At 41.7% G+C, this 27,907-nt stretch overlaps 1 protein-coding gene and 1 gene segment (V, D, J or C); both read right to left on the reverse strand.

Moving 5' to 3' along the window:
- Nucleotides 1-224: 224 nt before the first annotated feature.
- Nucleotides 225-7,274, reverse strand: LOC140613251 (uncharacterized). The gene is made up of 4 exons (XM_072791798.1): nucleotides 7,197-7,274; nucleotides 6,512-6,652; nucleotides 3,237-3,375; nucleotides 225-845 (listed from the first exon to the last, which is right to left on the reverse strand). Exons 1-4 carry the CDS (start codon nucleotides 7,272-7,274, stop codon nucleotides 277-279), a joined length of 927 nt encoding a protein of 308 aa, XP_072647899.1. The 3' UTR covers nucleotides 225-276.
- A 9,179-nt stretch (nucleotides 7,275-16,453) lies between these two features.
- The window catches only part of LOC140613128 (T-cell receptor gamma chain C region DFL12-like), a 45,835-nt gene continuing 34,381 nt past the window's right edge, over nucleotides 16,454-27,907 (reverse strand). Inside the window, 3 exon segments of the C gene segment in view lie at nucleotides 16,454-17,009; nucleotides 25,213-25,338; nucleotides 27,277-27,606. Of these exon segments, the coding sequence occupies nucleotides 16,870-17,009; nucleotides 25,213-25,338; nucleotides 27,277-27,606 (596 nt within the window).

Raw genomic sequence — 27,907 nt, forward strand, 5'->3', positions numbered from 1 at the left:
AAAAAATAAAAAAAAGAAGTAAAATTCACTTTAGGATCATTTTTAGTTAGTAATCCAAGATATCTGAAGTTATTTCAAGCATGCAATCAATATAGAGATTATTAATGAGATATTTAACTTTCAAATTGTAATGTTCAAAATAATGGTTTGTATGTTACATAAGCAGCCATTTCAGCTTGGACTAGCATAAAGCTACATTTCAAGTGCAGAGTATCCACCTGTGGCTAGTGGCTAGTGGCTACTACACTGAGCAGCACAGTTTCTGTTCCAAATACTTCAGAAGTATTTGCTCCTGACAATCTGTAGAAAAGTCCCTCCAGGCTGGACAGCTCCCTGGGTCTGAGCGACACTGAGCACCAGGGGCTCCTTAGCCTCCAGGGCTCTACCTGCTGAGGGGGTGCCCGCCAGAGTCTGGTTGCTGAGGGCTGACCCCAGAACAACTCCAGAAACCCAAACGCTGTGGAAGGTGCCAGGCCTGAAGGGCCCGGAGTCAGTGACCTTTTTGCATGGGGGACCAGGGCAGAGTGAGTGGCTGTGTGCTCTCCAGGCAGCACAGTAGTACATGCCCTCATCGCTCTTCTCCAGCTTCAGCACCAACAGGGTACAGCTGTAGCCATCCTTGGTCTCTATGGCGGTGACTTTGTCTGCTTCCAGGACCGAATCCCACTGCACATCTGATTGGAACATGGCCAGGTGGAGGAGCCTCTGGAGCCCTTTTCCTTCCTGGTAGCGGTACCAGTGGATATAGCTGGCCTTGACATTGGCTGTGCACAGCAGGGAGGCTGAGCTTTTCTCACGTGCCACGACTACAGCAGGCTGCTCCAGCCTGGTCTCCGCATGGCCACCTGTAAGGGGGACAGCTGTGAGGTGGTGGCAGGAGCCTGAAGGTGCCCACGCACCCTGCAGCAGGGAGGGAGTCAAGACTTACGGGGAAATAAGAGAGTGCATAGGATGGTAAGGGGACACAGAATGATTTTTCCTCCCACCTGGTGGAGAGAAGCCAAGGGGGACCTCATAGCTGCACCTGCTGGGAGGATACTGCCTGGGTGGGTGGCAGAGGGCAGGTTAGAGTCTGAGCCTCCGCTTCACTGAGGCACCTGAAGGTACTGGTGAGAGAGAGGCTTGAGGGAGGGATGGGGAGGGGCTAGAGGGTAGGGTAGGCACAGGTCTGATCACAAGGGGTGGGATGGTCAGGGCCCTGAAAAACACTGAAGAATGTTGATGCAAAGAGATCACCAGTGATAACAGGATTCTTTGATTGGACATAGACTACACCTGAGCACCATACTAATTATTTTCTGCTCATTGTTTGATTAAATCCTGAAAATTACCTTGTGGGATAAATATTGCTATCCACCATTCAGAAATTGGAATAGCTCACATTTTATAACTCTTCCAAGGTTATGAATGCTTACAGAGAATTAGGTGGTGATGTTAGCCAGATCTGACTGGACACAAATCTCAAGCATCAAATGGCCATTTGGTACTAACAGAGCGATGGGTATGCATCCTGCTCAGGAAGCAGGGACAAGCACAGAGCAGAGATCCCTGCTGAGAAGATAGTAGTCCACGCCCCCACCACCCCAAGTGAGCATTGGAGCATTTCTCCTAAAGGTTTCATCAGAAGATTTAAATGCCCTAACAAAAAACATGATAGCTGTGTAGTCTTGGGCAAGCTGTTTCTCCTCCTTTCCCTCTTATGTCAAAAGGGACCTCATTAGGTAGCAGGCAGAGTAAGCAGGGAACGTGAGCAAAGCACATAGGGTGTTCTAGATGCATAGAAAATGCTCAAGAAATGTTGGGGAATGGTGTTCACCTCAAAATCGGGCTGATTGCAATAAGGTAATTTATAGGGTCCTCATAGTGTAGAATTTCAGAAAATATTACAGTCTTAGAAAATGTGTGTGTGTGTGTGTGTGTGTGTGTGTGTGTGCAGCCAGAGGAAGAAGTGTGCATCGAGCCTGAGGGCAGTGCAGACCAGGGGGCGGCATCAGGTCTTGCAGTTCCAGTGTCAGATCCTCAGAAATGGTAAAGGCAGGGCCTCAGGAGGGGTCAGCTAAAAAAACTTTCTGACATGAAAATTCAATTCAGTCAAGGAAGTATTTACCTTCAACTGAAATGAACATTAATTTTTAGTTGTACCCAGTATACTAGGGCCTCCTGGGTGTAGTTATGGTAATTAGAAATGCTAGTTATAGCTTGTGAGCCTGGGGAGAGAAGGCAGTGAGGATGGTCAGAAAGTGAACTTGGCTGGGGAAGGAAGGTTGGGTCCTTCTCAACCACTATCAGACCCAGCTCCTGAGCTCCTCCTCTTGGTAAAAACTGAAAAGAAGACATACTGAGCCATAACCAACATTCAGGCTCAAGTGTCCCAAAATGCATGCTTTGGGGTTGTTACTGAGTTGGTGGGGTGTTGACTAGAATATTCTGCTAAAAGAATATTTTAGAGCCATCATTCAGGCCCTCAGCAGGTGTCTAGGGTAGCGGTGCCAAAGTGGTAAGTGGAAAAGAAAGTGCCAGTGGGGTTGACATCTGCACAGAAAATGACAGTTGGAAAGACTCTGAATATAGAAGGTGAGCTATGTGGGTGGTGAGAAATTGGGTAACAACTTTCTAGTTTTCTAGATTTCTACCAATAAGAAAAATCTTACATATGAAGGGATAATCCACAATGATCTATATTTTTATGAAAATAAATTTAATTTATGTTGCCAGCCTTTTTTGTTTTTAGGCAATTATTGTTTTTATGCAAACAGCTGTTGGCCATGACTAGCCTTCAGTGTATATTGAAGTCACCTAAACTCCCAAATACTCTCCTGGGTGTCTCAAATGACAAAAGTAAAACCATTTAATCTGTAGATTTGATGTCCTTTACTAAAATAAGAACAATCCATAGATTGGGGAGCTCAGGGCCTCACAAGCAGTGGAGCACTCTTCTTCAAGGATTCAGAGCAACAGGGAATATCATAGAGCCTTAGAAGCAGCCCAGGGGAACAGGCAGGATGGCCTGGGAGGTCAGGGATTTCCTCAAAAGGCTGGCAGGTCAGTCAGGAATGAGGAGAGAGAATCTGGATTAGGCTGATTGGCTGGGGTTGCATATCTGGTCTTATGTAGAACAGGGGAATCATTACAGATCCTTGGTGTCTGGGGTCTGGCTGGCTGGGATAGACAGTTTCTGGTCAAGGGCAGCATTTACAGGGACAGGAGAGTATCTAAGTTTTAGTTTGCTTACTCACCACCCCAGAGTGTAGAGGGTCCATCCTGGATCTGGAAATGCATTTCAACAGGTGACAATTGTTTTCCTTTCCTCTGCTTCTCTTCCTGCTGTGGTGCAGCTGTGCTTTTCTCCAAGAGACACTGAAAGGTTATATTTTTCTAAAAGAGACACACATTTAAAAAATAATAAGGAGAAAACTCTTGAGCATCATAGAAAGAGTAGCCAAGGCTTCCCCCCAACTACCGTCATGTGGAGAGTGGAAGGTTCTGAGCAAGACCCCCTGGTCCCCAGGAGGAGAGAAATCAGGTGGCTCTTGAGGGAGCAGTACTTCCTGTCCTCCCGGGTCATCCTGCTGCTGCCATGAATGCAACTGTTCTGATGGCCCCAAACCTCAGCCCAAAGGGAGAAGCAGGTGGATCAGAGCAGAAGCTTGGACCTTTTCATTTAACCTCTGAGAGGCTGGCCTGCTTTCCCTGACCTGGAACAGCTCCCTTCTGACCATGGGAGAGTATGAGATCTTAACCAGTTTTACTTCTTCACTAGATTACAGGGAATAAATTGGATGTCCACGTGATGTCAACTCTTAGTGAACTGGCCAGGCCCAGAAACCCAAAAATAGGAAAGACACTGATATATTTTGATGAAAGGACTGCATAAAATATTTTTTCTTTTATCTTCAGTTTATACCTTTATAACACTTTATGTTGATAAAAACTGTTAAAAATAATTTCTTTTTGTTAGACAAGTAACCCCATGTTTAAAACCAAGGCCTAAGTGTCATGTTGAAGAGTCACACTTTGCATTGGAATCACAGAAGCTTAGACACTTAAAGATGAAAAGTGTAGTGGCTCAGGGCAGCTGCCCCAGTGGGCTACTTCAGCATAAAGATTATTCTGACTTAAAATAATCAAAATCCAGCAGATGCAGGAAAAGCTTATGCCTCTCACTGAACTGCAGAAATTTACACTGGAAAGGAGAGCCTGTGGCAGCAAAAGGGCTATTAACAGAGACTCCACTTTGCCTAAGGAATCATCTGCATCATTGGGCAGCCTTGTTCTTCCAAATTGGGCTCTCCTCTCACCTTCCTGCGCCTGGACCTTTTGTATCCTAGACCCCTGCCTCTCTCCTTAGCTTATAAAAGCTGCCTATTCCAAATTCTTGGGAATTTCCATGTCTGTATGGACTCCCCATATGTCTGCCTATTAAACTTGATTTTCTCCTGTTAATCTGTCTCATACCACTTTGACTCTAAGTCCAGCTAGAAGGACCACAGGGTACAGGAAGATCTTGCCCCAAGAAAAGGAAAGCCTTCCTATCAGAAGCCTCATTGTTCCTCATCTTTAAAGATGAGAAAACAGCTCCTACAATGCAAGTGACTCATTCAGTATGACAGGACCATGAGCAGCTGAGGCAGGATTAGAGCTCCATCCCCTCTCTACTGTGTGCACCTCTCACTGAGTGGACCTGGCATTTCAAGCTCAGTCACTACATGCAGAAAACCTACCACATGTCAGGCATGAGATCAGGCCCCTTTCAAATATTAATCTCAGTTTATAACCCTTGAAAATAATAAAATCTATGAGGTACACATGAGTATTCTCAGTCAACAGATAATGACAGGCTTTGGACATTCCTCACCAAGGACGCCTTTAAAAAGGTGAGTTAATGTGATAATCATTGAGCCTGCTTTATTAGAAGGAATTAGAATCAGTGATGTTAGTCCAATTTGGCTCTTCTCAAGGTAAATGGATGTGTGTGTGTGTGTGTGTGCACATGTGCACATAGCAAATCAGTGTGATACAGTAATTCTGTTCCTCTCAAAAGTCTGCCTCACACAGGGTTGCGAGAGTTAATGGGAAAAAAGCACAAATACATAATATTTGGGACATAAGTTATAAAACTATGTGTTGTTTATCTGAAATTCTTGGAATACAAACCAACTCACAATTAACAGGCACCTCATGCCTGTTAGAATGGCTGTTATTACCAAGTACAAATACCAAGTGTCATCACAGAAGCTGGGAGTGAGGAAGGGCAGGGACGCTGGCTGACCGTCCTGTGCTCAGGGACCCCATAAGCAAGGGACAGGAGGCTGCCCCAGGAGCAGCTCTGAGAGCAGACTATCCCAGGCAAGCTCTCTGTCTCCACCATGAGCCAGGGATTGGGCCAAATTAATTGCTTTGTAAATAAATATTGCCAGTCAGTCTTATGTACGAAGTGATTTGTATAACAATCTTTTCCTCATAATAACATGTCAAGGTAGTTATAACAATCACATTTGACAGATCAGCCTATTGGAATCCTAAGATATTTTAGGGTCATGTAAGTAATGGAGCCTTGATTCAAACCCAAGTCTAACAAATACCAAAACCCACGACACCATCCATTCTCTGTATATACATCTTTCTATATATAGAAAGAGGGAGAGAGGGAGAGAGACAGAGAGAGAGACACACACACACAGAGATATTCTTCTACTACTTGTGAATTAATAGATGCTTACCTTTTTGAGACTAATTTTTTTAAAGGTCATAAAAGAAATCATTTATCCCTTGAATAATAACAAATACCTCTTACTAAGTGTCACACACTGTACATGTTGATTCCCTCCCTGCAAGCCTCAAGCAGGTGTCATTCATCTCATTCTGCAGATGAGACAGAGTCTTAGAGAGGTGGAGTCACCCACCTGAGATTGCCCAGCTAGGAAAGACACATGGAGAACCTCCAGTCGGCCAGGCTCTGAGGCCTGTGCCCTACGTAACCTGCATGGATGTTTGTGATTCAGGGATTAATTTTGTCCTCACTGAGCTGTTGCTTTGAATGCACATTGTGACCTTGTTCCACTTCCCAATTGTTTTCAATAATAAGCTTCAGGCTTGAAAACTACAGTAGTTGGCTTGTTCCTTCTGCTGACTTCTGCCCCCGCCCCTGCTGGCCGCTGAGGGTGCTATAGGGACAGTCCTCTGGGGTGGAGCCCAGGGAAGTGATGCCTTGTTACTGCAAAGGATCCACTGGAGGAGGGAAGTCCCCAGACCTACCAGGCCAGAAGCCTGCTTTTCCAGGTGTGGGCTCAGTATGCTTGGCAGTTTTAGGTAAGGGGCTCCTCCTTGCAAGGCCCCATTTCCCAGCCTCAAATGAGAACACTGATATGTTTGGTGTCCTCTGTACCTGTGAAAACCATAGATATTTGCTGGTGAATAGTGTACATTTAGGGGTATATACATGGCATAGCATTCCTGTCAGCCCATGTGTCTGTCCCCACAGTTCATTGCTCCCCTGTGCTGCTCCTTGTACCACTGCTTGCAGCCACGGCACTAATTCATCCCCCAACAGTGACGGGCACTTGTACTGCTGCCGAACAGCAAGGCTGTCCCCACCCCTCGAGGCTCTGCTGCTGGGTGTCAGCATTTCCCCGGGAATCTGATCTCCCAGTTCCTGGTACCAGGAAGTATACATGTATATTTTCTATAAACACTGCCCATGCTCCTATCTGACATCCATGATTTTAGAAACCTGATGGTGACCACACAGGGTCACGTTGTTAAGGAGGTGATGGGCATCTCTCTGATGAGGAGAAAGCTGAGGGTCTCTCTTCATTCTTGGCGTCCATGAAGTGTTTCCTTCAGAGACTAGCTTATCTGTGCCCTTTAGATGCAGCAAAGAGGAGGCTGGGTTGCAGAGGCCCAGCATCCAGCAACCAGGCCATCTCTGCTGTCTCTGCCTCTCCCCGCTGCCCACGTCCTGGCTGTGAGCCCTGGAGTCAGTGTTCACACCACTGTTTCTCAGCTCCTCATCTGCAGAAAGGAAAATCCGCAAAAGTGAGACTGGTACTACATGACACTTAGTGTCAGCTGATAAGCTTAATGATCATCAGAATGTAAAAAATACCTCCTCTCCGGGTAGCTCACTAAGGCTGCTGAGTGTGCATGTGTGCTGTGATTTGCTAAAATACTGTTCCTGCAACTGTGTTTATACTCACAGAGCTTGACACCCCATGTCCCCTGACCCTCGTTTTGTCAGTCAGGCTCCTGCTGGCATCACCCTGGTCAGGGGTCATGGTGCTAGGAATCCTAGTTGGGGGTTGGAGGGACTAGGCCCAGGTCCTGTGGGATGATCTCTGGACTCCCCAACCACTAGAGGGAGCCCCGGCTCTGCATTTCAGGGGTCCCTTCTGTGGGGACAGTGCCTTTGCAGGTTGGACCTTGTGGGGGACAAAACTCGGTTCCCCCCCCCCCGCCACACACACACAGTGGCCTGCTAGACCCTGGGAGGAGGAGAGCACCAGCAGCCGGGGGGGTCGGGGGCCATGGAGAAGCCCATGTTGGCCCAGTGTCGGTTCAAGGGCTGGAGACAGAGTGATGTGGGCAGAGCTTTTCCAGGTATTGGGAGCTTCTGCCTCAGACAGGGATCTTTGGGAGCAGGTTCCTCCCAATGTAAAAGGTCTAATGCGAATGATATTGGATGATGTGTCTGTCAGCTGACGACAACAGTGACCAGTGCCCTTTACTCCCAGAGAGATCCTGTCACAGGTACAACCTCCCACATTTTCTAGATGGAAGAGCCTGGAAGTCGTGATCTGACACATTTGGCCGGGTTAAGGGGACATGGGGGCTCAAAAGCTCAGCCCTCCCTTCTTCTCCTCCCTCCCTCTGTTCTCAGAACACTGAGCAGACTTGGAGCACAGCAGGCATGGAAGACAGGAAAGTAACTGAGACCTGGTCTTGCTGTGGGACCTGTAGTGAGACCAGAGTGTAAAATATATGTCTCTGAGGGCCACAGAGACATGCCCTCTGCATCTCAGAAGACAGGCAGACCAGGGGAAGGGGCTGGATGTTCTCTGATTACCTGTCATGCCCTCACCTCACCATCCTCCAGGACCCCCTGTGTGAGGATGGAGCTCTGTCTACCTGGTTGCTGGTGATGGAAACCAGAGCCTCCCTGGAGACCCGCCCTTTCTTGGGGGCTCCCATCCCATCACTCACTGGACCATGTCCACCCTCTGGATTCCTGCCTCCTGTGTCCCATCACTGCCCCACCCCCTGCTTCTCCACCATCCACTCAGCATCTCCTGCTTTGGGTTCTGCACCAGCCTCCTGCCTCCTGCTTCAGTCACCCTGTCTCAGCCCCACCAGAGCCCCATGTGAAATAGGACACTAGCCTTGTTCCATTGGTTCCTGAAGCCACTCTTGGACGTAAAAGTCTCATTAATCCTGTTTTAGAGGTGAACAATGGGAGGCACTGAGAGGGAAATCATTTGTGCAAGGTCACTGGAGGAGTAAAAAGGAGAAATAGAATTTGAACCCGGCTCAGGGCTGTAATCCATGCATACAGCTAATCCATGTGCTGCCATTAGGTATTAATGGAAACGCAGTGTTGATCACATCTTCCCCAGTGCCAAAGCCTTCACTTTTGGAATGGATTAAGGAAGTCATGGGTCCTCAGCCCTCCAGAAAGCACCATTTTCACCATCCTAACCCAGTTGTCCAATAACCCTATGTCCTTGTGTTCAATAGCTTTGCTGAAGGTATTGTGTACCAAAACCCTCTGGCCATTGCTCAGCTTGCTTTTCTATCCTTTCCACTGTTTCTTTGCAGCCCTACTGTCCACTCACAGGAGAGAAGGCTTCTCCCACCCCACCCCCACCCCGGGGCTGCTGGGAGGGTGTTCTCTGCATTTCCTTAGGAACCTCTCCCACAGCCCTGTCATCTGTGCTGGCTCCCTGCCCTCAGCGCTGACCCGGCTGTTCCTACCATGCAGATGGGGACCTGAGTTAGAGACTGCATTATTGTATTCCCAGCATTGAGCTCAGTGAGTAATTGAACTCACACACACACACACACACACACACACACACACACGCATGCGCGCGCTGACGGTACAGCAGATTCCAGGCAGAAAGACTCATGTGAGTGATCAGAGACACAGCAATGGGACCCAGCGAATCAGAGGAACTCCAAGTAACATGATATTCTGGACTCTTGATATTGCATCTAAATGTAGGTTAAACAGGAAAGCATAGGGTTAGATGAAATACAGATGTGAATTTGCAGAAAATTAATTTCTCAGCCAGCAAAACCTCAGAAGTATTAAACTCTGTATACCTCAATATGAGGCTTATTACAAGGAGAATTTTTTGTAGGTCGTAGGACTTGTTCTTTGGAAGAAAGGAAGTTCACAGTTTCGTGCATGTTTTTGCATAGCATTTATTTTCTAAGACTAATAAAAGTATCAGGAGTAATGTGTTCACTTAATTAGAATTTCAGAGCAGCAGGATAATAATGGGAGGAAAACCTCTGGAGACATCATTGTGAATCAGATTTACAGTTCCAAATCCACTGGCTCTGACTTTTATCCCCACCTAGTGGTGCTGGGAGCATTTCCGTTTCATTGGATTATGGAGCTGAAGTAGGACAAACCTGGTCAGGGTGCTCTGCTGGGAAGCTGCTTTGTTCAAGACAAAATGCAGGTAGTGGTGGGCAGAGAAGGAGTGTTCAAGAACTCCTTGCCCTAATGTTGTATCAGAAAGATTCTCTACTACGTTTTCTTCTAGGAGATTTTATAGTGTTAGGTCTTCCATTAATTTATGGTCCACAATGAATTAATTTTCACGTATGTAGGAGGTAAGGAGACAAGTTTATTCTTCTGCCTTCAAAACCCATCTGTAGCTGAGCCAGTTGCTGAAAAGACTATCTCATCTTGCACTGAATTAACTCAACACATTCATGAAAACCTGGTTGACCTTAAACATAAGAGATTATTTCTGGATTCTGAGTACTCTTCCATTATCCTGTGTGCTCTCTTTGCACCAGTAGCACATTGGCTTAATTACATAACTTAATTTTTCTATGAGCTTTGAAATCAGGTACTATAAAGCCGTGCTTAAAAGGCCTGTCCTGCTGTCCCCAGGACCTCATTTGCCAGTGAGAAAGCTTTCCACACCATCTGTGTGGGGGGCATCATCAGTTTCATCATCCAAGTCAAATTTTGGATGTGCCTCTCCCCCCTCTGCCTCTGCAGGGTGACCATGTCCATCCCCCAACTTTGTTCTCCTTCAAAATTATTATGTCTATTCTAGGTCTTTTGGATTTTCATATTATTTTTAGAGCAAGTTTGTTAATTTGTGCCCACAAAACCTACTACTTTGAATCTTTAATCAGTTTGGTCAGAATTGTCATCTTGGCAATATTAAAGCTTTTAATCCAAGAACATGGATCCTCTCTGCATTTATTTAGATGTTCTTTAATATTCTGTATTGTTTTGTAATTTTCAAAATGCAAGATTTGCTCTTCTTGTGTTAAATTAATTCCTAAATGTTTTCTTCTTTTTGGTTCTATTGTAAATGGAATTGTTTCCTAAATTTCATTTTCAAGTAGTCATGCTAGTATATAGAAATCCAACTGATATTTTGTACATCAAATGTGTACTTTGTGATGATGCTGACTTTGTTTATGAGTCCTTCTTTTGGTTTTGTGTGCACGTAGATTCTCTGGTATTATCTACGTATAGGATCATGTCATGTGGGTGAAGATATTTTTATTTTTCCTTTCAATCTGATAGAGATCTTTACAATTTTTTCTAGTTGCACTGCCTAGAACTTTTAAAACCATGTTTAATAGAAGTGTTAAGAGCAGACATCCTTGTCTTGTCCATGTTCTTTGGGCAAAAGCATTCAGTCTTTCAATATTAAGTATGATGTCAGCTATGGTTTTTCACAGATGCCCTTTATTAGGTTGAGGATGTCTGTATTGAGATTGTTTCTTCTGCCAACTGAAATATTCTCTTGAAGCCCTCTAGTGAACAGTTCAATTCAGGATAAAACTTTTCTACTCTAAATTTTTTTAAAAAAAATATATGTTCTGTTTTGTAATTTTGGTATCCTTCATTAGAATATCTATTCTATTTGTTGACATTTTCCCCATATTTTCCATTAATATTTTAAACATGTTTTTTATATTTATTGGACACAATAGTTATTCAAAGTTTTTGTTTGCTAAAGAGAGTATCTACATGTCTCAAGAACAGTTTATATTGAGTTGTAAGGGATTTTTCCCCTAAAAATAGTCTCACTTTTGTGATTCTTTGCCTGTCTTTTTTTTTTTTTAATAAAATACATTTTGTTGAAAATATCTTGTAGCAACTCTAGATTGTGACTTTTCCTCAAAACATTGTTTTCACTTGTGTTTGTATGCTGAGAAAATTGCGTGGACTTAATCTGTGATATTATATCCCCTGTAGTATGTGGCTGCTCATCTCTCTGATATTTTCTTTCTCAGTTATTTTATTTTTCAGCCTAGCTTCCTGGGTTCACCCTGTGTCTACATAGCTTCATGGTCACCAAGATTACTTAGGAATGTGTTCCAGCAACTTGATTAAGACTTCACTTCTGCCAAATGGTTTTGCTGTAGGTATTGGGTAGCACATGCATGTTTTAGGGAATTAGCACATAGACTGCGTGGGCTAAAGTATAAGTCTTCCCAGATTATACTTTTTCTGAGTCTTTTCATGGTTCCTCTGATTATACTAATCGCTTCAAGGTCAACCAGCAGTACTTGGCTGGCTTAGACACTTGAGTCTCTGCTAAGCATGCACACAGCTTCAGCTAAACACATGCTTGCTGCAGCCATGACCACAATCTCAGACCAGCAGTTCCTCTGGCCTTCCTGCTTACACACCATGCAGATTGTCAGTTCGCCATCTCATCACTCCCCACCCCAAATTAACTGAGCTCCCTTTCACTGTGTGACTTTGCTGCCAGTCCTCATGCCCTGTCCCATCTCAGAAAATCTTTCATGCCCCTGGAGCTGGGTGTTGGGACGTGGGGGAAAGAATGGGAGTCACAGTAGGCAAGTGTGCTGCTGTTGTTCCCTGGATTTCGCAGCTTTTCAAGGATAAACATTTTTCAGATTGTTACATGCATGTGGACATTTCCCAACCACTGAAATGGTTAGTTTTATTGATGTAGTCCAGTTTTATAGTTGGCATCTATAAGAAGATTTGCTGACTGTAGCGACCAGACTTGCTACCATTCAATTATAAATTGTGCAAAGTATACATATTATTATGTTTGAATTAAAAATTTGGCCTTAAAAAATTTTGGCTTTAAGGATGTGCAGGTGGCCCAGTGATTGAGAGTCTGCCTTGGCTCAGATCGTGATCCTGGGGTCCAGGGGTCAAGTCCTGCATCAGGCTCCCTGTGGGAAGCCTGCTTCTCCCTCTTCCTATGTCTCTGCCTCTCTTTGTCTCTCATGAATAAATAACTAAAATCTTTTTAAAAAGTTTGGCTTTGGGATCCCTGGGTGGCGCAGCGGTTTGGCGCCTGCCTTTGGCCCAGGGCGCGATCCTGGAGACCTGGGATCCAATCCCACGTCAGGCTCCTGGTGCATGGAGCCTGCTTCTCCCTCTGCCTATGTCTCTGCCTCTCTCTCTGTGTGTGTGACTATTATAAATAAATTTAAAAAAAGATATTAAAAAAAAGTTTGGCTTTATTTAGGACTCCCAAATAATTCCAAGACATGTCAGCTCTAGTTTAATAGGCTGAAAAGTGAAGCCTTCCTACAGAGATACCTTTAACTATTTACGTTATCACAAACTTCACCTAACTGTGAGGTTAAGATGTGGGACAACTCTTTTCTTTCTTTTTTTTTTTTTTTTGGGACAACTCTTTTCTTAGGGTTCTCTATTATTTATCCTCCCATGCAGAGCAGTTCTTGGCTATAATGCAGGCATTCTCAGGAAAAGAAAATGTGCTGTATGAGGTGTATTACCTGACAAGAGGAAAACATCTGTGGGGCAGGCTGCTTTGTGTATGAGGAGGCTCCATCCTTCACCTGCTCCCTTGTCTTCCCATGGCTACTTTTGTTATGTTCCTTCCCGAATGGTGAGAATAAATACATGCTTTTGTAAAACTGTGCATAGAACAAAAAGCACCTATCCTTCAAACTCTGTGAGCACATCACTGTTGATAGTTTAATTTGTCTCTTGCTCATTTTTTGTTTGTAAGTTCACATAATTGTGGCCATAAGGTCAATGTTATTTATATCCTGTTTTAAAAATTGTATTGTGAAACTAATAAAATCAGTTTGCTGTAGAAAGAAATGATTGGAGTTACCTGGTTATTTTCTTCTTGTCTTTCTGATTTGCAGATATATATTTATATAAATATATTTATAAATATATGCAAGTACCTATATTTATAAATATGGTCCTATGGGAGATACAGTTTTTCATTATATATTTGCTTTTGCTTGATATCATGAACATTTACTGTGCTGTTACACATATATATATATATTACATATATATAATTTTAAGTGGATGCAAAATATCTTGTGGAATTATTAATGTTTTTCTACCCTCAGACATTTAGATGTTTTCCAATTTTAGAGAAAAAAAATGTACCTAATAGAAAACAAGTATTATTTGGTCAGTTATATTTCCTGAAGAAATAACTAAGAATGTTATCACAGGGTCAAATGTGCATTTGTTCAGGTTGGATCAGCTCCATCTATGCTGTTCTGAAAATGGACTAAATGATAGAAGTGCCACCAAGAGAGGTGTGGGAGGCTGAGGCTTAACCAGAAAGAGTTTCTTAAGGTGGAGAAAAGGGTGAGGAGGGTCTGCAGATTCTGGCCTTTGGGAATCAAACCTCAAGAACTCAATGGTGTGGCCACAGTTAGAATATCCTGTCTCAAGAGTGGAGTCACATATACACCAGGCCCATAGATGTTGCCTAAGCTGGATGTGAGTGTATAATTTACCCTGAGAAAGAGCTCTCTCCCACACATGCTGGGCTGAGGCAGTAGCATGGCGCCCATGCTTATGGAGGCCAAAGCTCACCCAGAAGTTGGCTCTCAGCACAGACCAAAAGGAATGAAATCTATGGGCTGTAAAGTCAGACTATAAAAGCCATAAGCAGCAAACTCAGCAATAGAAGTTTGTTTCCCCAGGAACTAGACAGATCGGGTCCCAGGACTGGGCACCCTCTCTGTACCAAGCTCAGGTGGGGAGCTCTTTGTGCTCACACTGCTGAACAGCCATCCTCTGCTCCACCCCCACCACACATTCTCTGATGTGCATCTCTTCTATTAAGCCTTGCTCAGTCTGACTCTGCAGTCACCGGTCCTTTAGAAGGACTGGGATCACTCAATCTATGACATCCAATTACACTGTTGAACTCAGGGCCTCTATATGTCTGTGTTCTTGTGAGGAAGATGCACCTGCTGTTGTTTCATCTACAGTCTACCTGTGCTAAAAGCTTCATGGGCAAGAGTCTCGTGTCACCCTGCCAACACTGACAAAATGAGACCAAAAGTGGGAGCCTGAGTGAATCATCTGCCGTGGAAAGCACAGAACTTGGGATGCCTGGGTGGCTCAGTGGTTGAGTGTCTGTCTTTGGTTCAGGGCATGACCCCGCAGTCCTGGGAGTGAGTCCCACGTTGGGCTCCCTGCAAGGAGCCTGCTTCTCCCTCTGCTTCTGTCTCTGCCTCTCTCTCTTTGTGTTTCTCATCAATAAATAAATAAAGTCTTAAAAAAAAAGAAAGCACAGACCTTGGTGGAATGTCAGGGATCACCTAGTGCTACAAGAAGTCTGTGTGCTGTTTCCTTCAGAACAGTGTCATTGGAGTGAACTGAGGGTGCAGTGTCTCAACAGTCCTGGTAAGAGGATCTTAATTCACATAGTAGATGCTTGAAATGAACTTGATATAAAATAGGGGAACCCTCATCCACAGCCTAAGAGTATGTTTGACAGCATGACCATGCATGTGCAGACCGATATTTTCTTTTCATTAGCTGTGGCCTTTTGGAAGTGAAAAAAGTTGGCTGTGGTTTAACTGTCCTTATTTCATCTTACAACACTAGAGCAACCTCTTACACAGCCCAACCAGTAGAGGCCGGTTTGACTTCAATCATTTTCCGTGAATTAACCACATTTGACAGAGCACGTAGACAAAAAAAAAAAAAAAAAAAAAAAAAAAGGCAAAATGAAGCACCATTGCCACACCAGCAGCCTCCTGTCACTCACGCCATCTTCTGCACCACCATGCTCCTCCACTCTGCATGCCCCAGTGCAGACCAACCCAGGTTGGGTTGAGGATGGAAGGTGCTAAGGAGTTGGAACCACAGGAGACATTGCCTTGGAGCCCCAGCAAGGACATCAGCCTACACAGCTTCAGGTCATTTGCTACTTTCCCTTCTGTGCCTCCGTGCATTCCACATGCAGAAACAGTTCTAGATCCCTAAGTAGAGGCCTAGACATTTGTCCAAGGAGATCTGAACAAATTTTTGAGAATCAAGGAGAAGACTGAAATTAAATTTCCTCTTCCAGTCTGCTGGGTCTTATGTTGTTTCCACATGGGAAACTCTACTTGGTTTCCAAAAACACTGGTTTCATAGAAATGGAAGCTGATTGTAAATAGGCAAAAAATTCTCCTCAATTTTAAATGAGATGTTGTTTGAACTTTAATATATAAAAGTTATTATTCTAAATGAATTCTTTAGTGAAAATAGAAAAATAAACGATCACCTATTTTCTTGCCACACACTGAACATTTTGTTTACATGTAGAAATATACATACACACGTAAATGAGTGTCCTACTTCTTAGTGTATGTGCTTGGGCATGTGCGTTATCTATTACTTCTAACTTAGAGCTGCCAACAGTAGATGCTAATGTTGTTGAAGACATACATGTACCTCGTATAATTAACTCTTTTGATCCACACAACTCTAGGAGATAGATCATTGTAATTTTACTTTTCAGAAGAGAAAATTATGTCTTAGAGAGTTCAAATAGCTATAGAACTAAGATTTAAACCCAGGCACTTGGGGTTCAGAGCCCAAGCCCTTAACCCCTCCACCACCCTATTTTCCAGTGTTAGTGTTGCTCTCTGGGGTTCTTACGAGCACATGAAACACTGCTATAGGTCTGAGCACACCAACCAGTCTTGTGATGTGTTATACTGTCATCACTAGAGTGTTTTGAACTAAATGAGTCTGAATCAGCTGACCTTTGAAGGAGGAATAACTCGGGCACCTTCACTGGCTGTGGCTCCCCAGTTTGGACCAGTGCCTCAAAGTAGGTGTCATAAGGTCAGGGCAAGAATTAGAAATCTGGAATTGATCAGTATTACAACCAGCACTGAATTGGAAGGCTCAGTGGTTATGGTGTCCCTTACATTGGACCCTTAGATTGCACCAAATGAAGGCACACAGGCCAAAACAGACTTTTCAATGCTTTTTATTGTGCCTATTTTGAAAAACAGTACAAAGTTCAAGTAGCAAGGATGGCGGGTTCCACGTATATAAAATAAAAGGCTTCCAGGCACTTATCTGGTTAAAGAGTCCCTGTCCTCAGAGGCATGGGTACTGCGTGGCTGAGGAATGGGTGGGCATTAAGGAGAGAGCAGTGCTGAAGCCCCTGGGGATGGCCTCCTGGCCCCACCCTTGAGCCATAGTAGAATTTGTTCTTGCTGCAGAGCGAAAGTTTCTGTTTGCCCAGTGGTTTATAAACCCATTCTGCATAATGGCACTAGAGAGAATGACACATGTGAAAGGAAATAACCCAATCTCAGAAAGAAAGCCCCACTGCATCCACAGCAGACATTTTAGAACAGCAGCCAATGGGAAAAATTGGATCCTGGTGGCACCATGTGTTAGTTCTTCCTATTGCCATCGAGCGCTGGTCTCTCAAGCAGACAGATGGTGATGATGATGGAGTACATCAAGCTCTTGAAGAGGAGGAGGATATAGATATAGTAGGCAGAGGTGTTCATGAGCTGCAGCTGCTGGTTGTCTAAAAGAAATCACTTATTAGTTTCATCTGTTGTTTTGAAGGTTAGGACTTATTAATAAGAGAGGGGTGACTGTATAAATTTCTGATGACCTAGGTTGAAGTGACACTCTCACACCAGCACAACCGAACAGTAAACATCGATAACACCACCACACCACCACCACCACCTAGAAAACTCAGATCCAAGTTTGCAAGTCAAGTCAGTCAAAAAACCTGTGAAATTCATCTAGAACATTCCAAAGTATTAAAAAGCCAGGTTGTTTTAATAATAAATGAATCCAATGTGAAAAAAGTATTGGTGATAAGTGGCTTTTAGCATTTTCATCCCCACCATGTCTCTAAGTAAAAATAAGAGGCAATATTCATTAAGTAAAAATTAAATGTTATTTATTTTGAGAACTTTGCATGCAAAGTGTAAATCTTATTTAATTTTCTAATAACTTATGAGATTATTTATTTTATTCTTTACAAAGAATATTTATTTTATTTACTTTACAAATAAACTGAGGACAGAGAGAGAAGCCATTTGCCTGATTTCTTTTTTTTTTATTGGAGTTCAATTTGCCAACATATAGCATAACACCCAGTACTCATCCTGCCAAGTGCCCCCCTCAGTGCCCATCACCCAGTCACCCCAACCCCCCACCCACCTCCCCTTCCACTACAGAGTGGAAGTGTCTTTTGTTCATTTCCCAGAGTTAGGTGTCTCTCATGTTTTGTCACCCTCACTGATATTTCCACTCATTTTCTCTCCTTTCCCTTTATTCCCTTTCACTAATTTTTATATTCCTCAAATGAATAAGACCATATAATGTTTGTCCTTTTCCAATTGACTTATTTCACTCAGCATAATACCCTCCAGATCCATCCACGTGGAAGCAAATAGTGGGCATTTGTCGTTTCTAGCATTTGCCTGATTTCATGCAAACAGTAAGTATTAGAATCTAGATTGCAATCTCAGCAACATGGCATTTAAGAACACTTTCTCAGTTGCTCTGTAATTCTGCATCTTCATGTGCAATAAATACCCAAGGCATCAAAATTATTAAGCAAAAATATAAAGTTGGATGATGAAGATATTGAAGATGATGATGATGATGATTAGGGTCCAGAAGTCCCTTGATATTGGACGTGGAGGGTGGATCAGCAGGGCTAGAAAGAATGTTCCTCATCATTCCCTTTGTTCATATGTGGGGAGAAAGAGGCAGGAGCTAGTACTTATGATGTAGCAGCTAAATGAGATATCTACACTGGATATTCCACATATGTCACGTCATATCTTAGGAGTTATTGTTAGGTGTTATTTGTGTCATTTCAGAGGGCCCAGAAAATGCAAATAGTTTACCCGTAGTCATGCAATTGATAATGAAAGAGTAGAGTTTATTTATTTATTTATTTATTTATTTATTTATTTTACTTATTTATGATTGTCACACACACACACAGAGAGAGAGAGAGAGAGAGGCAGAGACACAGGCAGAGGGAGAAGCAGGCTCCATGCACCGGGAGCCCGACTTGGGATTCGATCCCGGGTCTCCAGGATTCCGCCCTGGGCCAAAGGCAGTTGCTAAACCGCTGCGCCACCCAGGGATCCCTATTTATTTATTTATTTATTTATTTATTTATTTATTTATTTATTTTAAAGAGTAGAGTATTTTTTTTTTTAAGAGTAGAGTTTAAATCTAGTACGTGGCACAAGAAGCCCTGCACTCACCTCTTCTCCTCATGTATGCACCTGTCTTAGGGTATGGCTTTGGGATTTAGAGGAAGAATAAAAACTGGGTAAGAGTATAAAGGCTACATTAAAAATAAAAGCAGGAAGATGCCAAAAAAAAAAAAAAAAGTTCAATTGCTTGGAGGTTACTGGCTTTGTATTTGTATGTAAATAAAGCTTTTGGGAGAAGACAATGCACAGGCAGATTATATGATTACTATGAACAGGATAATTCCCCATGTTTGGAGCGCTATTTGATGCCAAGGTCCCTAAGACTCAAAGCAATTAAGATAAAGTAAGAAAGAACCCCTCTGAAGGAGTCACTTTTTTAAGCCAAGTGGCTTATTCAGTGATCTGATGTTACCTGGTTTTACCCTTTCCAACAGTTCATCTGAGTATAGCACATTGAGTTGTCTACAGGACAGATCCAGCCTTGCTCAGCTAAGAGATATTCAAGGGTTATCTTACTTTTAAGAAATGCTTTGGCCAGAATCTAAGGATTTTTGCTAGGTAGCCAATCCTTTAGGAACGATTCTGCAACAATTTCAAGAATGAAGGAGAAAGTCTTAATCAGACCTCATTTCCATTTATCCCAAACTGGGGAAGGAGGGCCCTGCCAAAGGGGTGAATCTTGGTGGCTTCTTGGTAGTCCCGACTAGCTACAGATGTAAATTTAGGAGAGTCAATGAATGAGATATCTTATTTACCTTGAAAAAATTTAGGAGCAGGGTAAGATTTTTCTGCTAGCCTGAAATAAAAGTTTGCTATAAATTCCAAAGTTTACCCCCTTTGGCAATAATGTGGGAGATACAGGCTATTTGGATGTCAGCTACTTCTCTTTCCCTCAATTTGATTCAGAAACTCCATTGTCTGGGCAGGCTCAGGTATTATTTGAGACTTCTGTAGCTGTGTGATGTGTACCAGGCTCAACCTTTAGTTTTACAGTGGAAGTACTTGGTAAGGTTCTTCTTCTTCTTCTTCTTTTTTTTTTTTTACAGGTATTCATCTGTGTTTATTTTTTTATTATTATTACTTTTAAAAATAAATTTATTTTTTATTGGTGTTCAATTTGCCAACATACAGAATATGCTGAGTGAAATAAGTGAATCGGAGAAGGACAAACATTATAGGTTCTTCTTTTAACTGAGATGTTCGAGGACTATTTTCCTCTAATGTTTTGTCTAAAATACCTAATCAGTTGGCTGTAAACTGTGACTTAGAGGATCTCTTTAATTGTAATCTAGGAAGGTTTCCATAACCTGTTGATGATAGGCTTGAGCATCAGGCTTTGGAGACTTACATTAGCTGGTCAGACTAGCAGGGAACATGAAGGATCAGCAGAAAATTGTACACTGAGACAATTCCAAAGTGTTTGCAAGGTTTTCCTAAAGACTCTATCATTTGCCCAGTGATGTAGGAGCCTTGGTCACTGGAGATCACAAAAGGTGGGAAACCCATTTTTAACAGTGTCTTTGCCACAGTGAGGACATCAGTCTCTTGTCAGGGAAAGGCTTTAACCATCCTGAAAATACACAAACAATGACAAGGGCTTATGAGAACCCATACTAAGTTGCAGAGGAATGAATTCCAGCTGCAAGTGTTCAAAGGGTACAGAGGGAGAAGGCATGAAGCCTCTGGAGACAACAACAGGATTTTCCAGGATTATGGATCTGACAGGTTAGACATTGATGGTAAATCATTTTCTACTATTATAGAAGTCTTCCACTGACATCTGTTTATAATTTGAGTCATTTATAATGTCCTATGGTGGGTGATGGAATGAAAAAACAAAAACTAAGAGAAATGGGGTTTGCCAAGGGAGCCCAGAAGAACCAAGTGGCTGTCCTGGTTTTCCCTTAGGCCTGACTCTTTGTTTAATATACTTCTATTGTTTATCCACCTTCATTTCTCTGAATCATAAGCAGACTGATAATGATGGGCCATTTTTTGTGGAACCAGAATGGTCTTTATCTACATGTGCCACAATCTTACAAATACTATATCTAGAAAACTTAGTATGAAGTTCTATTTTTCTATCCCATGTAATGTGATATATTAAATAAGCCAGACTAGTTTAGCAAATCCATTGGAATGTTCCAGGTCAAAAAGATTTAAGCAGACCAAAACTCCAAAGGAAACAAACAAACCCACAAAACCCTTTGTCCTTTCTTTGACAGAGAGAAAACAAATTCTAATGCTGCACCAGCTTACTTTTGATTTGAAAATTCTTCATTCTAATATTAGCCACTCTTGACCACACATAACATTCCTTTCCTAACATTGCCTTTGTAGAAACCTCTACAACTTTCTCTTTTACATTCAGATTTTGTCCTGAGTTTACCCTCATTAGGTGACCAACCTCCTTTTAGGACAAAATCCTTCTTTTTCCCCCCTCAAAAAACATATTTCCATTCCTCATACTTTTTCTTATTAAAACTACACATCTTACTTTTCCTTATATTTTCGGTTGTTTCCCATATTATTTTCAGTAGTCTTCATTACATATATTAGAATTCTTAACACTTAGAAACCTTCATTTTAAATGAAAGCTAATAAGTAAACAGTTATGAACTGTTTTTTTTAGTCAGCATTGTTTATATTGGCAAATTTATGAATACTTTTCATAATTTCCACAAACGTGCATCTGCATAAAGCAGTCTTTCAGTAAAGCACAAAATACATTTATGAACATGCCCACATTTATCTTCAGTCTCTGAAAAAAGGAAACCAAAAGCAGATGAACCTATGTTTATTTGTTAATACTTTAATATTTTATCTTGCTTGGAAATGATCTAGATAATCAATATAACTTAACAAGTGACCTATCTCAGTAAAACCTTAAGGATTTAAGTTCCCAACAATATTTGAGAGACTATTTAAAACTTTATCTAAAATTTTTCATTTTATTTACATCTTTTGAAATTACTTGTTCCTAACAGTTTAGCTGAGATTACCCATAAAATCATTATGAGATGTGGGGAGGGATGAGTGAAATAAGTGATAGGAATTAAGAGGTACTCTTGCGGAACCCTCTTGCACTGTTCATGGGAATGCAAGCTGGTACAGCCATTCTGGAAAAACAGTGTGGAGGTTCTTCAAGAAGTTAAAAATAGAACTACCCTACCACCCAGCAATTGCACTACTGGATATTTACTATTTACACCAAGATACAGATGTAGTAAAACAACAAAACATCTGCACCCCCAATGTTCATAGCAGCAATGTCCACAATAAGCAAGCTATGGAAGGAGATAAAAAGATGTCCTTCAACAGATGAATGGGAAAAAAAAAAAACAGATGACTGGATAATGAAGTTCTGGTGTATATATACAATGGAGTATTAGCCATCAGAAAGGATGAATACCCACCATTTGCTTCACTGTGGATGGAACTGGAAGGTATTATGCTGAGTGAAATAAGCCAATAAGAGAACGACAATTATCATATGGTTTTACTAATACATGGAATATAAGAAATAGTGAAAGAGATCATAGGTGAAGGGGAGGGTAACTGAGTGGGGAAAAATTAGAGAGGAAGATAAATCATGAGAGACTCCTAACTCTGGGAGACAAACAAAGGATTGCGGGTAGGGGAATAGGGTAACTGAGTAACAGGCATTAAGGAGGGCACGTGATGAGATGAACATTGGGTGTTATACTATATGTTGGAAAATGGAATTTAAAATAAAAAAAATAAAGAGGTGCCCTTGTCTGATGTGCATAGGTAATGTTGGAAGTATTGAGTCACAATATTGTATACACAATACTAATATAATATGGTGTGTAAACTAAATGGAATTAAAATAAAAATTAAAAAAAATAAAAATTAAAAAGAAACCTTATGAAACATCCAAGTCCATCATTCTCCTAAGTTGGTTCCTATAACATTTTATAACAGAGATCATATCTACTTATTTGACTTTTGGTAAACTCAGGCACATGAAATTTCTCATTTTAGTGCTGATAAGGCAGTAAATATATGCTTATTTTACTTAAACCCACAACCATGCTCAGATCATGTAAAGTTGAAAGACATTTGAGTTAGTTTCTATTTCTGAGAGTTTTAGAATGCCCAGTCCTCATTGTTTGTGATTGTATTCAAATCAAGGAAATGAGCTATTTACAAATTAATTTTGGCAACACCATCCAGACAGAAAAATATCTCACACTGACAACATATATTTATGGACACACAGACTACTGCAAAGACCCCAGAGTCACTAATATTTGGAGACAATTTCAAGATTTGTATTGTCTCTGGAATTATTAAGGAGACTAGACTAGAATTGAGGCACAAGAGCTCTTTAGCAGTTCATATTTTAGAAAGGGCTCTTTATTTTTCTTTCCCTCAGTCTCGGGCATTTGTGGGTTATGCTTAAATTTTAAAGAATTAGTAGGATGTAGAGTTTTAAAGACAAAGAAGCAATGTATGTTCCTCCAAGAATGATTTTGCCTTCCTAAAGCCAATCATTTATAAGCCATTTTCCGTAAATAGGAGAAGCTTGGGGATAGGTAAAAGAATAGAAGAACTTTGAATTGCCTCAAGAGCTGCATTTCTACTTCTGTTAAGATTTGTCAGGATAGTTGCTCTGAGTTTCTTAAAGACTTGATTTAGGTGAAATGACACCATAGTTTGATACAATCTATCAGAACATATGAGCCTCAATTTGCTTCCTTACCTCTGGGTACATAGTTTGAATTTTAAGGATTTCTGGCAGCATGGAATAATCTCTCTTGGGTGTAAAATGGATCCCTAAAGAGGATGCAAAGGATATTATCCTCCCAAGATCCAGAGTCCCTCAGTAAGAGTCAAAGGAAGAAACCAACAGGCCACACGTCCCACGTAAGCAGAAAGCTAATAGCAGTTATGCAGGATGACACAAACAAGAAGGCAATAGCTCTCTCTGCGAGAGAAAGGATCAATAGCAATGGGTCTGGATTTGGAAAGAATGAGACTACAAAAATTTTACTATCCCCACTGGACTACGTACCATGGAGAGAGATTTGGAAGGAGCTACTTCTGTTAAGAGTTTCTACTCTTCCCTGGCTTCTGCCAGTTTTTCTAGGATCCCAGTGCAGGTCCTGTTATTTACCAGAATTTCCACATGGCTGTTTAGGAAAGTAAAGCATATAACAATTTTCCAGAAACCACCCAGTTTCACCAACTCTGGAAGGGGCTCATTTGGGGCTCTCCTGTAGATATGGAGGTGTCTGTAAGACTATGAACTGAGCAGACTGCTGTTTATGGCTGTGTAGTCTGTTCAGAGTGGAAAATCAATTCAGACTAGAATGAGCACTCAAAGGAGCCAAAAGGGAGCAGGAGTTAGATCAGTCTTATAGTCTTCTGTTTTAGGTACTTCTTCCATCTTTAATTTTTTATTAGCCTTTTGCAATGAGTCTTTCAATAAAATGACCTTGGAATTTTAAACCTTTTGGAGGTTCTGTTTAATTGGAGAACCCTTGCTTTTAAGTGGGTTCTTAATGATTTTATCTAATTGGAAAGTTCCCCCTTTATGGGCTTTGTATTTCTAGATTATCATTGCTCTGAGGGCTGGCAACAGTTTGGTAGGATACTAGCCTCAAATGGACTTAACCCACACCCCAGTCCAAATATATCTGGCTGAAAATGAGTTATGCCCCACATTCCTGTCTGGTATTATTTTGGGGTTTCCAATTCTTATCTGGGATTTCCAATCTGATTCCAATCCAATCTAACCAAGTCAGTTTGTTAGGACACAAAACAAGCTTTTGATATCTAGCAATTTTGCTAGGTATCTGTAATCTAAGACTATAGTTTTAAATAAAAAATTAATAGGTGCATTGGAAAGTCATGTGTTTGACTCTTTAGAATTTAAGGATCCCATTAGCTAAGACATTGGACTTCTCAGAGCTAAACTAACACCTAAAATGGTTGTGTCCTGAAATTGGGGATTGTGGGTATTTCAGAGTGTGGCTCCTTGCCCAGAAGTTTTCGTGAGGTTGATGGGTGACGTAGTGCTGATCCACCCCATTTCCTGACCAGCTACTACTATCAGGGGTGTGTTCTTGAAGTATCGAATGCTTTAACAGCCTCTAAATGCTTGACTCATGCCCACCTATTGCTGTAGTTTTTTCCACCTTTCCCTGTTAGCAGTGGCCTTTATCTACACAAATGAAGACAATCAATTAGGTGCACATTAGTCTATGGGCAGTAAGAGATGTTACTGAGTTCTGGCCACAAGAAGACTGTGTGCACCACCAACAATTCCCCTGAAATCTTGCTGAGATTTCCATCTCAGGAATTTGTTCTGAAAGGTTAGGGGCTTGGCTCTGGGCATATCCTTCTGCTTGTTCAGTTGTACTCTATGCAAACATGCCTACAAACATGCTAACTCAACTGAACTCAGGCATAACACTCTGCCAGCCTAAGCTGATCTTCCCCGTAAAGCAAAGCCGATCAGATTAGAAGTCAAAACCCAGAGAGTGGAGCTTGGAACCAGGGAGAACTCACCCACAGTGCTTGGAACAGTTGAGAAAGATTGTGAACTTAGAGGGCTCACAGTTACCACCTGTCTCTTCCTCCTTGTCTCTGAATGCCTCTGGGAGTCCATATTGGATTGAATCGCTGCCACCAAAACTGGTAAAGAACAAAAATTTAACCAAGTAAATGTTAAAGATCTAATGACTCTATTAATGGATCAATTTATGACTAAGGTCATCTAGCAAATAAAAGGGAGCTCTAAAGGACTATGGGGATGGAACACTTTTTACAATAGAGTGTGAGTGGAAAAAAGGGAATTCTTAGCAAATAATCCATTGTTTTAGGCAAGGCCACTCTCCCAAGGTGAAGAAAGGGTCAATCAGGAAACTTCCTGGGGCTGAACAGGAAATTCCCATGTGGACTGGTTAAAGGTTACTCTTCTGGGGGTTGAAATTACACTTGGGTTAGGTATTAAGTCTTGGTTTAGTGACTTGGGGCCGTGAGCCAAGTGTTTCCTTTTTGGGTCCGTGGGTTTTTTTCAACACTCCAGAAACACAAAGACTTCCTTCAGAAATTCAGATTTGTATATAGCAAAGCTCTTCACAGGTCTTATTATGTGCTTGTTCCCCACTGCTTAAAAAGTGCTTGTTAAGCACAAGGAAAATCCAAACTTGTTCCTCCTTATTGGGTCTCTGGGACCTTGGTCTGTATATTAATATTTCAGGACTTGACTTCTGAGTCTAGTGAGTTACTGGATCACAGCAGGCCAGGGCACATTCAATTGTCTGCCCACACTGTTGAAATGTGACTAATGTTTGCACCAATGGCACTCCTTTGGGACACGATGCCTGAATCATGAGTGACCCAGACTGATTAGAAAAAGTATATTTGCTTTGCTGTGTGATCCTTTTTGGGAGAGTAGTTCATCCTGCATTCCTTCCAGGTCTGGCACATGCCGATATTGCAATACATGTTTGAAGAGCAGCATTTACCAATAGTAAGAAATGCATTCTTTGTGTAGAATGAAGAATGTATGTACACATTAGCCTCACCCAATCCTTACTTACTAAATTTCCCCTTATGCTGGTATATAAAATTCATGTCCGAAATACCCAAGACCATACTAAAACCTCAGAAGCCAAAGTACTATTTCTGGTGGAGCGGTGATCCAGCTCCAACAAATGAATACCTTTTTGTCCCTATAATTCATTGTTAATGTTTGAGTAGAGCGAGATTGAAGTGATAAGGGCTTTAACTGCTGAGTAGAACATTCTTTTTCTTAATAAATATTTTTATTTATTTATTCATGAGAGACAGAGAGAAAGAGGCAGAGACACAGGCAGAGGGAGAAGCAGGCTTCCTGAGAGGAGCCCGATGCGGGACTCCATCCCAGGAACCTAGGATCATGCCCTGAGTCGAAGGCAGATGCTCAACCACTGAGCCACCCAGGCATCCCTGAGTAGAACATTCTTGAAAGATGTACAATTGGTCTTATTTCCTGATCAAGTAAAATCATCAAAAGTGGACTCTCTTTTGAGCATTTATGGTGTGCAAGGTTACTAGGTGCTTTCACATGGATTGTTTCATAAAATCATGAAATGACTATAAAAAACATCACTGTGACATTAATATTTTGGATGATGAAACAGGTGAGAAAGGCTAAGTGAATTTTTCTTTTTTTTTTTTTTTTGTATGTTCTGAAGTCCATTCTACTATAATTCTCTGGGGAAATAGCAGCACATTTATGCTACCATTAAAAGTTAACAACACTAAAGAAAAATTTCTAATTGCTTGTTTTCATTAATACTTGACAAATGGGTGCCTGGGTGGTTCAGTCAGTGTTTGCCTTCGGCTTGAGAACAGGATCCTGGGATTCTGCCCAGCATCTGGCTCCCTACTCAGTGGGGAGTCTGTTTCTTCCTCTCCCTCTCCCTTTGCCTATCATTCTGCCTACTTTTGCTCTTTCTCTTTCTCTCGCTCTCTCTCTTCAAATGAATAAATAAATAATCTTAAAAAATACTTGACAGAAAGGTAGAGTTTTTCCCTTAGAAACAAGGGTTCTAGAAGGTTATATTCATATTTACGTGCACATACTTCTGTTTATTGAAGGAAAATCGATCTCTTGGTCAACCCTTCCTTTATTCCTCTCATGTTTGACCATGCATTTGTGATCTTTAGCCATTGATTCTTGAGTCACGGTCAGCCAGCTGAATTTCATGTATGTGTCCTTAGTCTTCATGGTATCTCCCTGCTGGGATTGCAGAACTGTTTTATCATCTTTTTCTTTCCAGTCAATCTTGATAACATCAGGGAAAAAATCCTCAAGAAGACAAAGATATGTTCCAGTGTTGTGGTCTTTAATTTCAGTAATTGAAGGAAGAAAAACTGTGGGCTTGGGGGGAATGTCTTCATCAGGATTTTTATCTGTGGGAGAAAATGGATAACAATTAAAACGCTATAAGAGAAACATGAACATTGTGTGGTTTGGAACACCCCAGCACATAGAAAAGCAAGGCAAGTTGCCATAAAATTAGTGTTTATTATGGCCTTTCTACCACAGTGGGTTATAAGGTACTGTTCTTTGTTTACATGGGAAAAGAGGTTCTAGAGGTTATGTAACTTGACCAAAGTCACAGCTATTGAGCAGCAGGGCCTAGATTAATATGTGGCACTTTTAAACAATACACAGTCACTTGTTTGAATGGGAGTCTATTTCCATGCATAC

The sequence above is a fragment of the Canis lupus genome, chromosome 21 (genome assembly GCF_048164855.1).
Source record: "Canis lupus baileyi chromosome 21, mCanLup2.hap1, whole genome shotgun sequence".
Lineage (NCBI taxonomy): Eukaryota > Metazoa > Chordata > Mammalia > Carnivora > Canidae > Canis > Canis lupus.

Coding starts and splice junctions, on each gene's coding strand:
- LOC140613251 (XM_072791798.1), bottom strand. CDS start 7,274: ATGACCCCTGACCAGGGTGATGCCAGCAGGAGCCTGACTGACAAAACG. Junction 3,376..6,511: donor TGCCGTGGCTGCAAGCAGTG/GTACAAGGAGCA, acceptor TGTCTCTTTTAG/AAAAATATAACCTTTCAGTG. Junction 846..3,236: donor ACCCTCTACACTCTGGGGTG/GTGAGTAAGCAA, acceptor TCCCCCTTACAG/GTGGCCATGCGGAGACCAGG.